General features: G+C 45.3%; 1 protein-coding gene across 12 annotated transcripts in view; it reads right to left on the bottom strand.

Moving 5' to 3' along the window:
- map7b (microtubule-associated protein 7b) overlaps window positions 1-15,023 on the bottom strand; it is a 144,738-nt gene that overhangs the window by 14,880 nt on the left and 114,835 nt on the right. For all 12 annotated transcript variants that reach the window (XM_085997525.1, XM_085997515.1, XM_085997518.1 and 9 more), the window contains 2 exons: window positions 9,420-9,579; window positions 5,578-5,761 (listed from right to left, as the gene is read on the bottom strand). In XM_085997525.1, coding sequence (XP_085853651.1) covers window positions 5,578-5,761; window positions 9,420-9,579 — 344 coding nt within the window. The remainder of the gene's footprint in view (window positions 1-5,577; window positions 5,762-9,419; window positions 9,580-15,023) is intronic.

The raw sequence follows: 15,023 nt of genomic DNA, 5'->3' as shown, positions 1-15,023 counted from the left end.
GTTACGATCACCGGGGAGTGCAGTGCTGATCTAACAGACATATTTGTCCAGGTCCAGATGCAACAGTTGACCTTTACTGTCCAACTATGAATGCAGATTCCTCCCATAAACTATGCTGTCTTTCCTTATTGCATTAATGAGAGAACACCTAAGATTGTGGACTCAATACAAAGAATATTAATTTGCTCAGTGCCTCAATCTTTTGAACTACATGTGGGATCCGAGGAAAGACGCACAGAAACCCTGAGGAAAGACTGCCCAGCCTTCTGGCTGATACGGCCTTTGCCCTCCCCAGATACATGGGAGTTGATGGTTAGCTGCACAGGCAAGCAGGCCAATCACTGAATAAACTCCTGAAAATGTGCCAAACTACCGCAGGTGGATGACTTGAGGGTGGACTGTGATGACAGCATTTGCTGCTCTGTTGTCGACCCAATTGGCCTAAAACAGTCAATTCAGAGTTGATGGATACAGTTGCCTAGTGGTTATGTTACTGGACTGGTAAACCAGAGAACATTTTCAAACCCCACCACAGCAGTTTGAGAATTTGAATTCATTAAAAAAAGGTCTGGAAATAGAAAGCTAATATCAGTAAAAATGACCATGAAGTTGTCAGAATGCCGTAAAAAGTCAACCGGTTCATTAATGTCCTTTAGGTCTGGTCTACGAGTGACTCCAGTCCTGCACCAACGTGGTTGAGTCTTAACTTCCCTCTGAAGTAGCCTAGGAAGCCACTCAGTTGTATTAAATCTTCATACCTTCTCAAGGGCAACTAGGCATGGGCAATAAATGCCAAGAATTAAGGGCAATACTGGTCTACGGCTGACACTATGGTCTGAAAGTATTCCAAAGCTAGCCATATTGCCATTACTGCCAATTAGCTGTTGGACCAGATGGGCTGAACCCAAATCCCTTGCCTATCAAGTCAGACAAGTTGGTTATTAATATCAACTGCGGGGAAAACTGTAGAAGAGTATGCGGTCCACCCAGTGATCACCAACTAAGCTTCAAGATCGAGGCCCAATCTTTACTGGTGAGGAAAGGGAAACTATTTGAATGGGTGGGGGAGGGAGGCAGGGTAAAATGAAAAAGAGGAAAAAACACTAAATGTATAGATTCGGGGTAGTGTTTGCAAAAATTGTCAGGCACAGTGATTTACAAAAATGGCTCCTGCCATCAGAGCTGAAATTCTTAGAAAATGTACTAAAGGGGATATTACACTTAAAACCAAATTGGGAACACTTGCAGTGATATGGAAAGGGTTCAGCATCACACTTTGTCTGCGACCAGCTAGTCTTTTGGATCTTGCCCATTCTGGGGAAGGATATATGGAGGGGGGTCACATAACTGGCAATGATTTGGAGCTCAGTGATCTGGTTCTGTGGTGATACTGTACAGTAAGTAGTGGTCTTACAAGTGCGGATAGCTGACAATGAATCCCACACAATCCAGTCAGCCACCAAACCAGTACAAGGCATTTTGTCCAGAGAGCAAACACTGGCAATCTGATGCCAACATGCCATACCAATGGCCCTTGCCACATAGTGCATGAAATCACAGCAAGCGCAAGATTCAGGAGAAGCACATATTTCCAGCAGGATTTTATTTGCCTGGGGAAGAGGCGAGCGAATTAACAGCATTGTTAAAGGCAATTTACTGAAATGATTTACCATGTCGGGATAGATGGCCTGGAGTACAACCTTGAAGCTCGACGTGCAACATAATGGATCCGTCGAGTCTTTCTGGACTCCAAGGTCAATCTATTTAGGGCTAAATATTGTTAACATGGCCCAAAGCTTTGTGACCATGCTACAAAGGGATGAGGCCACATGGTAAGTGCAAGATCTAAAGAAAGGATTCTGCTCCAAGGACACTTGACCACCATCTTCATCCTTCTCCCATGAGGCATGGGAGAACTATTCCCAATCATTTTTACGTGGACAAGGAATTTCTAAAGCAGATTCTTTGGACATTTGCTGGTGGTGTTGCCCTGGTCTGTTCCGTTAAGGATCATGGACTTCGATTTTAACCCCACTACTCAGACAGGCAGATACGAGTCAGACAAGGAGTTAAAATCTTGAAAATCATGATGCTGCCTCCAACACGCCGTAATATTAATGGTGGCGAATCAGGCCATCGACGAGGCACCAGTTATGTAGGCAAAGGCCTACATAACATGCAAGAGTCACGGCCCAATGACTTCATCAGCGCTGTGATGTGATATCAACTTCCAGCCAGGCAACAGAACCATGGCAAGAAGAGCCGACTGGTCAGAAGAGGAAAGGTAAGTTTAAGAAATTTGCTTCTATTTGAACTCCTGGCGGGCCAGAAAGACCAGGAACCATTAGGCCTTCCCAGCCTCAGCCTCCCCCTGATCACGCTGGATCACCCACTCCCCCCCCGGCAATCCCCGATCGAGTGATAAGGATTCGAATGCACTGCCTGATGGAGTGGTGAATACAGATTCAATAGTAGACTTCAAAGGAGAATTGGATAAATGCTTAGAGAAAAAATTGCAGGGATATGGAGAAAGAGCGGGGGACCAGGTCTAACTGGATTGGGCTTCAAAAGAGCTGGCGCAGATGCGATGGGCCTAATTGCGTGCTATACTATTCTATGATTCTAAATCCCCGTCAGCGGCCTTCTGCTGCCAAATTCCTGCTTCTGCCCGCCGGCTAGATAGTGAAGCTGGCTATGAGTGGCAGGAACTTTTATTTAAAGGAGGCCATGTCGTTAAGATTGGCAAGACTTCTACATTCCCGAACACACCGACTGTGCCGCCCGTTACCAGGCTTGCATGCACCATTCCTGCCCCCCGTAAAAATCAAGGCCAAAGTTTTTAATTGATTTCAAAAGTTGCTGATGTCCTTGTTTGAAGAGTTAATTCGGTCATGCTGTACGCTCGATTCCGGCTTCCTCAAAACTTCCTCCTTAGAGCAATTCTGAACGCTGATGTGGGAGCTCCCAATGATAATAGCGAAAGGAAATTATGCTTATGCAGGTAGAGTGAGGTTATCTATCCCCTACAATGAACAACAGAGTACAAAACTAGGTTTTTTGCAGGATAATTTCTTGGGTTATGTTTTGGGAAGGTTTAGGGGATAATTATGCTTTTCGACCATTCTGTCAGAGTATAACTTGGAACATTGCAGGTGCCAGTAGGCGGCAGGATTAATTTAACACCACTGCAATTTCAGGATGAGGGGTCCCATGTATATAGTCAATTGCCAAAATGGAGGGAGTGTGTACAATCTGGCCTTGATTTGCATAGAATTAGCAGCAGTTGGTACTGCCAATGTTGTTATGCCGATTAGCATCAACAAGCTCTGAGCAATGAGGGGTGTAAAAGTATTCCTGCCCTAGAAAGTTCCAAGTATCAACTGAAGTCACTGATTCACGAGGATTATATGAAGCTGGTATATCTTTGGCACCAAAAAATCAGCAACACCCAAGATAATTGGGGCTGGATTTTTCCAGTATTTAAAGCCTTTGGCAGATGTTGGTACAGACATGCTGACCTAACTCTGCAGTACTTTTTTTTTTTTAAACTCAGCTCGGTGCCCAAGGGTGTATCATGCAACCACATCTCAGTTCGAATACACTTGGTGCCGAGTGTACATTCGAATATCTGTATTAGCTTCTGGTATCCTAATAATTATTTTTCTCCATTTTATTTGCTCGCTATAAATGTCTAGGGAGCATGTAATTAGTTGTTGATAATGCCACCTGACCTAAAGTTTAAATTCAGTTTAGTTGGTAGCCAAGCCAATAGATAGCAAACTGGCTACAAAACAGAAATCAGCGACCAAGGGTTAAAGGTAGTTACCCAGACTGGCAAAAGGTGGGATGTGGTGCTCCACAAGGATAGGTGCCGGGACGACTGCTGTTCACTATTTACATAAATAATTTGGACTCTGAAGTACAAATTGGATATTAAGGGAATAAAGGGATCGTGGGGGAAGATGGAGTTGAGGTAGAAGATCAGCCATGATCTTATTGAATGGCGGAGCAGGCTCGAAGGGGCGAATGGCCTACTCCTGCTCCTATTTCATATGTTCTTATGCTCTTACAGTATCAAAATTTGCAGATCACAACAAATTGGGGAGTATAGTTAATACTGAGGAGGACTGCAACAAAATACAAGACGACATCAACCAACTTGTAGAATGGGCATCTAAATGGCAAATTAATTTCAATATAGACAAGTGTGAGGTGGTGCATTTTGGTAGGAGGAATAAAGAGGCCACCAACTCCTTGGAAAATAAGAATCTACATGGGGTAGAGAGTAGAGACCAAAATCATATGTGGATGTGCAAGAAATGTTCATGGGGAGATGCCATGGCAACTGCATACAATATTGCAGCAAGACCTGCATACCACCGAATGAGGAGAATGGCTGGCAGTAGCCATCAAGATGACTACAGTCTTCAAATTTTTTCACTACTGGTCCTTCCAAGCAACATCAGGAAATATTTGCCAAATCTCCCAACCTGCAAGCACAGTTGCATCATACAGGTCACAGATGCCTGGTCTGCCCAGGACTCTCAATTGATCTACTTCCCGAAGGAAAACAGGCAGCAACACAAGAGAGCTCTGCACTTTTACCATCTGGCTAGATTCCCCAGTGTAGGCATTATGATAGCATGTATGCAGCCAAGCAGGCTCATACCCTCATGAACAGAAAGGGCTTTTACTACATGAATGCATAGCTTGTCTGTGAACATAGGTACAGACTCGTACACAATGATGTCTATTACACTGGCAGGTGCCAGGATCCATTTTATGCCGATCTATGGTACTATTAATTGAAGAGAAAAGAAAACTACATGGTGAGAGAGGGGACAAAGGACACTGCGGCCATGGCTGGTTACCTACTTCGAAACACAAGGGCTAGACCTGAAGAGTGACATAAATGGGGCACCTATAGCCAACAGTCAAGATGGAGCAAACCACTTGCATCCTTTAACAAAGGGGCAGGTGCCTGACTGATTGGATGAGTACTACATTAGAGGCCTGTAAAGGTGTCCATAATTATTTTTTACTTCATCTTACACAACTTTATCCCAAAACAAAATATTTAGCATACAGTAAAGATTGAGGTCCTAAATTTTTACGTACTCTTAATGGTGTGCGGTGTGGATAAGTTCAGAGTCGTATCTCCCAGTCCTATCCCTTTGTCACATTGTGTGGAGAGGTGTTGCTGCCCCTCTTAATTTTCAGGACAGCTTTCAGAGAGCAGCAGCTTCCAGAATCTGAAACAGCATCCTCCCTCCTGCCCTTATGCACTTGGAAATCATATGCCGCACCAACGTTTAAATGAGCTGACCTTGCATTATAGTGCAAGGTCAGCTCATTTCACTGCTTGCACAAACGATGTGGAGGACCAGTGGCCCGACTGCCACTCGACCAAGACCACAGTATCAGCACTTCACTGATCATGGTCAACATTCAATTAATTGCATTTACTTCTCTTTGCGAGAAGTTAATGTGGTTAAAACTGTAATAATTCGTGGACTTCAAAAGGTGATAATTAAAAAATGTACAGTTACATACAGATGTAAGAAACAAAACACTCACTTGCTTTTGCAAGCGCTCAATTTCATATCTCTCTTTTTGAGCTTTTTCCTCCAGAAGTTGACGCTCCTCTTCAAGTTTTTGCTGTTCTTCTTGAAGTCTCCTTTCTTCTTCAAGTCTCTGAGCTTCCCCTTCACGACGAGCTTTTTCTTCAGATTTTCGTTGCAGCATTTCTTCTTTCATTTGCCTATATTTAACAGCAATCCATAAACATTTTGTTCAGACATATGCAAAACAAAGTTCACCACTTTGGATATATGTGTGTTCTGAAGATGATTATAGAATTAAAGCATCCTTCTTTGAAAATTAACAAAATTTCCCACCCAAAGCTTAGCAGCCTACATTTATCTTTCAAATGTTGACTGACCTGGTGTGTATTTCATTAAAAAAAGTATGAATGCTGAAAATAAAAACAAAATGCTGGACATGTACAGTGCATACAAACACACACAAAAAGGGTGGAAAAAGACCATCTGATTCATCAAGCTCACCCCATCCAGATGAGGTGCAAGCTAGGTACACCATTGACTCATTCCCCTCAATGATTCAAGCTCCTGGGAGAGATGGTAAAACTCCCAAGGCCAATTTAGAAAAAGCTCTGGAAAGTTCCTCTCCAACTCAAAGGTGATCAAACAAAGTTCCAGGAAACTGTAGTATCCCACAAATCCTTCTAATCCTAGCTAATCCACAATTTAACTTCTTTAACCTCTTGGGAAACCCGTACAATTCCCTTCTGAATAGCTGTAGGGAATCCATGCTCATTGAATGCTTCGGCGATGACTGTATGAAAGGAAATTCTTCTCAATATCTAACCTTGCTCTTTGCCTGAGGTTTTGATACGCATGTTAAAATAACCAATGCACTTGGAGAATCTAATCCCAGCATCTTTTTATAAAACTCAATCATATCCCCTCCAAGACTGCATTTTGCTAAAGAAAATAGCTCCAACTCTTGGAGCCTATCCTGCAGTATTAAAGCATTATTTCCCCATTAAAAATGAACACTGTAATCACAGTCATTTACCACCAAAACTGATATGGTTAGGACCTACTCACCTAATGAACATTCAGATGCAATTTTTAATTTGATCTATTTTGATGAAGGCTCCCATCCAATGATTGTTCTTTATATGGCTGTTCGACTTTTTTACATTTCCTGGTCTTCAATTAAAATATAGTTGCACAATGGACATGATCTTCACCGCACGTGAATTACAAGAGAAATGCAGGGAACAGCACCAACCACTGTACATGGCCTCTTTGATCTCACAAAGGCCTTCGACACCGTCAACCGTGAGGGATTATGGAGTGTCCTCCTCAAATTCGACTGCCCTCAAAAGTTTGTCACCATCCTCCACCTGCTTCACGACAACATGCAAGCCGTGATCCTGACTAACCGTTCCACCACAGACCCAATTCACGTACGAACCGGGGTCAAGCAAGGCTGTGTCATCGCACCAACGCTCTTCTCGATCTTCCTTGCTGCAAAGCTCCATCTCACCCTCAGTAAGCTCCCCACTAGAGTGGAGCTAATTTACAGAACAAACGGGAAACTGTTCAACCTCCGTCGCCTCCAGTCCAGATCCAAGGTCGTCCCATCCTCTGTCGTCTAATTACAGTATGCAGACGACGCTTGCGTCTGCGCTCACTTGGAGGTCGAACTCCAAACCATTGTCAACACCTTCACCGAAGCGTACGAGAGCATGGGCCTTACACTAAACATCCGTAAGACAAAGGTCCTCTACCAACCTGCCCCCGCCACACAGTATTGCCCCGATTATCAAAATCCACGACAAGGCCTTGGACAACGTGGATCACTTTCCATACCTCGGGAGCCTACTGTCAACAAGGGCAGACGTCGACGACGAAGTCCAACACCGCCTTCAGTGTGCCAGTGCAGCCTTCGGTCGCCTGAGGAAGAGTGTGTTTGAAGACCAGGACCTCAAGCCCGGCACAAAGCTCATGGTCTACAGAGCAGCAGTGATACCTGCCCTGCTGTATGCCTCAGAGACATGGACCATGTACAGCAGGCACCTCCAAGCACTGGAGAGGTACCACCAACGCTGCCTCCGCAAGATCCTGCAAATCCATTGGCAGGATAGGCGCACCGACGTCAGTGTTCTGGCTCAGGCCAACATCCCCAGCATCGAAGTTTTGACCACACTCTATCATCTCCGATGGACGGGTCACATTGTCCGCATGCCCGATACGAGACTCCCAAAACAAGCGCTCTACTTGGAGCTCCGGCACAGCAAGAAAGCCCCAGGTGGGTAGAAGAAACGCATCAAGGACACCCTCAAAGCCTCCTTGAAAAAGTGTAACATCCCCACCGACACCTGGGAATCCCTGGCCCAAAACCGCACAAAGTGGAAGAGAAGCATCCGGGAAGGCGCCGAACACTTCGAGTCTCTTCGCCGGGAGCAAGTGGAAGCCAAGCGCAGGCAGCGCAAGGAACGCACATCAACCCAAGCACCCCACCCACCCGCCCCTTCAACCACCGTCTGTCCCACCTGTGACAGAGACTGTAGGTCCCGCATTGGACTCAGTCACCTGAGAACTCTTTTTTTTTTTTTAGTGTGGAAGCAAGTCATCCTCGGTTCCGAGGGACTGCCTAAGAAGAGTTGCCGTAGCACAACTTTATGCTGGCTAGTGTTGCAGCTGGAAGCTTCCTCCACCCCCAATGAAATCAGAAGTAACAACGGGCCACCATAAGGACATGTTTCAAAGACTCATCGAGTCATTGTACGTAATATCAAATTTTTCATTGAAGTACTTACCCAGAAACAATGGGTCCCAACAAAAAATGGTTTAGAAAGATTTCAGGAAAAAAGTGCATTCAGAGGCCTCATCGGACAGTCTGTCAAAGCTGACTGCCATTATGATGAGCAGGTCGTGAAATGGTAGTTTTTTGACTGTGCTTTTTAAAAATAAACTACTTTTCAAGGCTCATATCCCAGTGGTACTAACTACTTTTTAATTCAATAATTGCACCAGGATTGGAGGCATTGTGATGGGCGCAGAAATGAAATCTCTTTTCTTGGTAAGGTACTTATCAATTTCTCCCCACCTCAATCTGTTTTTCTCCTAGATTGCTACTCAAGTTTAACTTGTCTATTCTTTTAAATATTTAAATTTTAAAACAACATAATGCAATGGAATATTCAAATTTATACAACACACCTCCAATACATAATCCCATCAGTGGGAAGATAACTCTACCTAGTATGCACTATAAAAAGGAACAACTTGCATTTATATAGCACCTTTAACATAGTGAAATGACCCAAAGCGCTTCACAGGAGCGTTATCAAAAAAAAAGTGACACCGAGCCACATAAGGAGATGTTAGGACAGCTGACCAAAAGTGTGGTCAAAGAGGTAGGATTCAAGGAGCATCTTAAGAGGTGGAAAGAGAGAGGTGGAAAGGCGGAGAGGTTTAGGGAGGGAATTCAAAAGCTTAGTGCCTAGGCAGCTGAAGGCACGGCTGCCAATGGTGGAGCAATTAAACTCAGGGATGCGCAAGAGGTCAGAATTGGAGGAGCGCAGATATCTTGAAGGCTTACAGGAGACTACAGAGATAGGGAGGGGTGACGCCATGGAGGGGTTTGAAAACAAGGATGAGAATTTTAAAATTGTAGTGTTGCTGGACTGGGAGCCAATGTAGGTCAGCAAGCATAGGGGTGATGGGTGAATGGGACTTATTGGCAATGGGCAATATTGCAGGCTGGATTTCTCCACAACAGAGACCCACACATTTGATAAAATTTGGCTGAGGATTGGTTAGAGAGTGAATTATTGAAATTTCAAGATAGCAACACCTCTAACCTACATCAAAATAATGAGGTACCTTTCTCTCTCCTCTTGTTCTCTTTTTTCTTCTTCCTCCCGATCCCTCTGTTCCCGTGCTATTCGTCGTTTCTCGGTCAGAAGTCTAGTAGCTTCTGCTGCATCAGTAGTACCTGCTGTGATCTTACCAGGAGTTACAGAAAGTATGACTGGAACAGTTCCTATGCAAATAGAAAAATAAATATTGCAATTTAGATGTACTGTTTAAATGCAAATAGTTTTCAAAAATAATCATTCAGGCATGCACCCCATAATTTCCCATTGATTAAAAAGACAAAATTATGCAGAGGGAAGGGTGGGGCAAATTCCTGATGCACGCTCCTGACACGTACATGTCTGCACCAGAAGTGCTAAAGACAACAATTTATCCCATTATGCTTGCAAGATTGTCCTTGGAGTGAGTGACCAATCACTAGGTGCTCTGGAATGAGTACTGTAATATACCAGATCATCCAAAAATAGGTTCTCTTTAAATCCTGAGCAAGCCAGGACTCAAAATTCTTTGAATGAGACTGGCAATTTAGTGGCAAGTTACAGGTAGTTTTTAAAGCTATGAAATCTTTCCCATAAGCCTGGCTAAGACTTTCCCAGAATTGCTTCAATTAGGCGACCTATAGCTAGCAAAGGGAAAACTGCAATTTCATCAATCTAACTTGGATTCAACCCAAAGTCTCGAGATTAAAAGGGCAGCATTTTAACCAAGTACACCACTTAAGACCACTCTGCAGGTTTGTTGCCCTCCAAAATCAAACTGAACCATGATCAATATATGAGGCTAAATACCAGTTTGATAAATCCAACTCAATCATTTTTAGGAGGACTTGATTTGGAAATCAAATGGCTGTCAGACTTTTTGAGGCACAGAATTCTCAAGATTAATCAAGATGCAGGCTCTTTTTGCTTAAAATGCTAACTGCAAGGTATCAACTTCGCAGCAACCACTCTGCAAGTTAGGCCACTGTACATTTAAAAGGATCCATTTCAGCAGTCTACACCTTATATCCTGTAATGTTGTATTTTAATCTCATGAAATATTTTGACAACCTTCATTATTGTCCATCAGTCTGATGTGGGAAAACGAAGTGGCAAGATACCAAGACTATCTTTTACAAAGAAATTAAAGACTTAAAAAAGTTATGTCACAGGTACAATATATGATCTGATGCACTGAATTTTGTAAGCAGCTGCTTGTGTACTGCAGTAAGAGTCCACCATTTCAAAAAATTAAAAAGAAGAATCTGAGAGGCTGGACCCTTAATCATCCTAGTTATATTGTAAATGTATACTTATGCTCATACAAATCTAATTGTAAATTAACTCTACCAACAGTTTCAGGCTGTACAAAATGGATCTCATGATAAATTCTTTCTGCCTTTGGAGGTACAGTAGGAATCATATTCAAGACCCAGTAAAAGGATTGTAAGTTAATTCAGTACGGCAGAGCAAGTGAAAATGTGTCAGATCATCAGGAAATTGGTCCCGTTAGGAAAATTATAGTCAATGCGTTTACACAAAAAATCTATTGGGAAACCCCACTTGCCATAAAAGTCTTTTCTCCCAAGATAGGAGCCAAAAATCTGTTGCCCTTCCAATCATGGGTCTGGTGGAAATGCGCCAATTAAGCTGGCTATTAAGATGGTACCTGGATACGCAAGGTTCCAGCCTGGCACAGGGAGCCTCCTTTGGCAATTGTTGAGTGGGCAGATCCTATGCCCACTCCAAACAAGTCAATTAGAAGACTGGATTGGGGCACAAAACCACCCCCACACCACCCCATCCCCCTGCAAAAATAGGTAAGCCTCAAGGATTTCTTATCCCCTTAATAGAAGTAGACTGATGGGAACATTCTGAAGATGATCCCAGATTTTGTGTACAGAGGGGAGGGGGGTTGTGGCCTTTGAGTAAAAGTGGTTTGGGGGGGGGGGGGGGGGGGGGTGCGGTGGAAAGAGGAGGAAAGAGGTTGAAATCTGCGAGCCATGTGATGCGCTATCAATTACTCATAAAAGACTGAGAGTTAAGAGAGTAACTAAAGGCTTTTATTAACAAAAGAATGAAGGTCTGCCTCGAGTGGTCGACCGGTCCAGAAATACAAAGGGCTGGGGAGCAGTCACCTTTATGCTAGGACTTGTGGGAGGAGTCAGCCGAGGCATGTCCAGGCATGTACACAGTGGAATACAAACAGTGGTTTACCACATTCACCCCTTGTTTAAAATTGAGTCCGGCAGGGTGAAGTGTATTAAAAGTTAGTGTATTGGAGTCTCTCCGGAGGTCTTGTCTGCCGCTGTGATCGGCGTGGCAACGGCAGGGGTAGTGGAGCTTCCGGCGTCGAGTCCTGCGTAGGCTGTGGCACAGGCGTGTCGTCCTCATAGATGTCGAGCGGGTCGCGGGGCCCAGGCCTGCCGTCTGCTGGATACTGGATCGTGGGGGGGGGGGGGGGGGGTGGTAGTGAGTAGTGGGTTACTGCGGCCCCCGAGGGTGCAAGGTCTCTTATGGAGACTGTGTCCTCCCGCCCGTCCGGGTATGCAATGTAAGCATACTGGGGGTTGGCGTGGAGGAGGTCGACCCTCTCGACCAGGGGGTCCGTTTTATGGGTCCTCACGTGTCTTCTCAGTAGGACCGGCCCTGGGGACGTCAGCCATGGCGGTAGCGATGTCCCCGATGTGGACTTCCTTGGGAAGACAAACATTTTCTCATGAGGGGTGGCGTTAGTGGCAGTGCAGAGCAGTGACCGAATAGAGTGGAGCGCATCGGGGAGCACATCCTGCCAGCGGGAGGTTGGAAGGCCCCTAGGCTTTAAGGCTAGCAGGGCGGCCTTCCAAACTGTCGCATTTTCTCTTTCCACCTGTCCGTTCCCCCGGGGGTTGTAACTGGTGGTCCTGCTTGTGGCAATACCCCTAGTTAGCAGGTACTGACGGAGTTCGTCGCTCATAAACGATGAGCCCCGGTCGCTATGGATATAGCTGGGGAAACCGAACAGGGTGAAGAGGTCGTTCAGACATTTAATGACCGTGGCACTGGTCATGTCCGGGCAGGGGATGGCGAACGGGAAACGGGAGTACTCATCAATAATATTGAGGAAGTACACATTGCGGTCGGAGGAGGGGAGAGGCCCTTTAAAATCAACGCTCAGGCGCTCGAAGGGGCGAGTGGCTTTTATCAGGTGGGCCCTGTCTGGTCTATAAAAGTGCGGTTTGCACTCAGCGCAGACTTGGCAGTTCCTGGTCATGGTCCTGACCTCCTCAATAGAGTAAGGCAGGTTGCGGGCCTTGATGAAGTGGAAGAACCTGGTGACCCCCCGGGTGGCAGAGGTCATTGTGGAGGGCCCGCAGTCTATCGATCTGCGCGCTGGCGCAGGTGCCACGCGATAGCGCATCCGGGGGTTCATTTAGCTTCCCGGGCCGGTACAAGATCTCATAATTGTAGGTGGAAAGTTCGATTCTCCACCTCAAGATCTTGTCATTTTTGATTTTGCCCCTCTGCTTGTTGTTAAACATAAAAGCAACTGAACGCTGGTCAGTGAGCAGGGTAAATCGTTTTCCGGCCAGGTAGTGCCTCCAATGACGCACAGCCTCCACAATCGCCTGGGCCTCCTTCTCAACAGCGGAGTGTCTGGTCTCCGGGCCTTGGAGGGTTCGTGAAAAGAAGGCCACGGGTCTCCCCGCCTGATTGAGGGTAGCGGCCAGGGCAAAGTCGGACGCGTCGCTTTCCACCTGGAAGGGGATGGATTCGTCCACTGCGTGCATGGTGGCTTTGAGGCGCTATGAGGCGGTCCTACCGTGTCCCAGGCTGTCATTCCCCGCGGCGTCCACGGTGCAGAGGAGTAGGCATCCATGCCCCGGTAGGCTGCATCCAATGATAGTGCGAGTTCAGAGGCCTTGTTGAGGTCGAGGTCACTCTGCTCCAACAGTCGCTGTCGGGTGTAATTGGATCTGTGGCCCGCTACAAAAGCGTCCCGGATAAGTTCCTCTGTGTACACGGCAGCCTTTACATCCTTACAACCACAGGCCCGGCCAAGCACAGACAGTGCCTGAAGGTATTCCACGGTCGATTCCCCAGGTTGTTGTTTACGACTCCCCAGAAGGTGCCTGGCGCACACTTCGTTCACTGGGCGCGTGTACTGGTCCTTGAGGAGCTTGATAGCGTCCGCGTACGAGGTCGCGTCTTGGATGACCGAGTACACTCGGTGGTTCACTTTGGAGGTCAGGACATCCAGTTTGTCCTCGTTCGATTTGATTGCTGCGGAGGCGGTCAGGAATTTTTCGAAACACTTAAGGCAGTGAGTAAACTTGGTGGATGAGTCCGCCTCCCGATGATCTAAGTCCAGGCATGCTGGTGTGAGGATCTTCTCCATTATAAAAATTTTGTTAATAAAATTGATGCGCTATCAATTACTCATAAAAGACTGAGAGTTAAGAGAGTAACTGAAGGCTTTTATTAACAAAAGAATGAAGGTCTGCCTCGAGTGGTCGACCGGTCCAGAAATACAAAGGGCTGGGGAGCAGTCACCTTTATACTAGGACTTGTGGGAGGAGTCAGCCGAGGCATGTACACAGTGGAATACAAACAGTGGTTTACCACACCATGTGAATGAGGTGACCTTCTTGAGCCCATCAGTTGTAGAGGTCCCAGGCAGGTGTACCTCTCCCCTGTGGATTTCCAACCCCGTAATTTGTAAATAAAAAAAATTAGAAAGAGTGTTTCTAGTGCTTTTGGTTGAGACATTATTTCCAAAATAATTACAGAAAAAGATGCTTGCAAAACATTTTGAAAATATCTTACTAAATATTCACTTGATTTACTTCAACAGCTAGAATTTAAGTCAACAAATACTTTAGAATAATGTCAATAGGCACACTTAGAATCAAATTACACTGAGTTACATAGAGTCTACAGCACAGAAACAGGCCATTTGGCCCAACTGATTTATGCTGGCGTTTATGCTCCACACGAGCCTTCTCCCAGCCCTCTTCATCTAACCCCATCAGCATATCCTCCATTACTTTCTCCCTCATGTACTCATCTAGCTTCCCCTTAAGTGCATCGATGCTATTTGCCCCAACTACTCCTTGTGGTAGCGTGTTCCACGTTCTTAACATTCTCTGGGTAAAGAGTTTCTCTTGAATTCCCTATTGGATATATTAGGGACTATCTTATATTGATGGCCCCTAGTTTTCAACTTCCCTACAAGTAGAAACATCTGTCCACCCTATCGAACCCCTTCATAATTTTAAAGACCTCCATCAGGTAACTTCTCAGCCTTCTTTTTTCTAGCGAAAAGAGCCCCAGCCTCTTCAGTCTTTCCCGTTAGTTATAACCCCTCAGTTCTGGTATCAACCGTGTAAATATTTTTTGCACCGTCTCCAATGCCTCTATATCCTTTTTAATAATATGGAGACCAGAACTGTGCACAGTACTGCAAGTGAGTTCTAACCAAGTTCTATACAAATTTAACATGACTTCCCTGCTTTCCAATTCTATCCCTCCAGAAATGAACTTGTCTGTACTTGCTTTTTAGTACTTGCTTTGTACTTTGTACTTCCAGGACAAAGCAGCCCACTTGATTGGCACCCCATTCACCACCTTAAACGTTCACTCCCTCCACCAC

Source organism: Somniosus microcephalus, chromosome 9, assembly GCF_052327205.1.
Source record: "Somniosus microcephalus isolate GS21.2 chromosome 9, FLI_Smic_1.0, whole genome shotgun sequence".
NCBI classification, from domain to species: Eukaryota; Metazoa; Chordata; class Chondrichthyes; order Squaliformes; family Somniosidae; genus Somniosus; species Somniosus microcephalus.
Note: the sequence above shows the minus strand (reverse complement) of the source record. Positions and strands in the feature narration are given on the sequence as shown.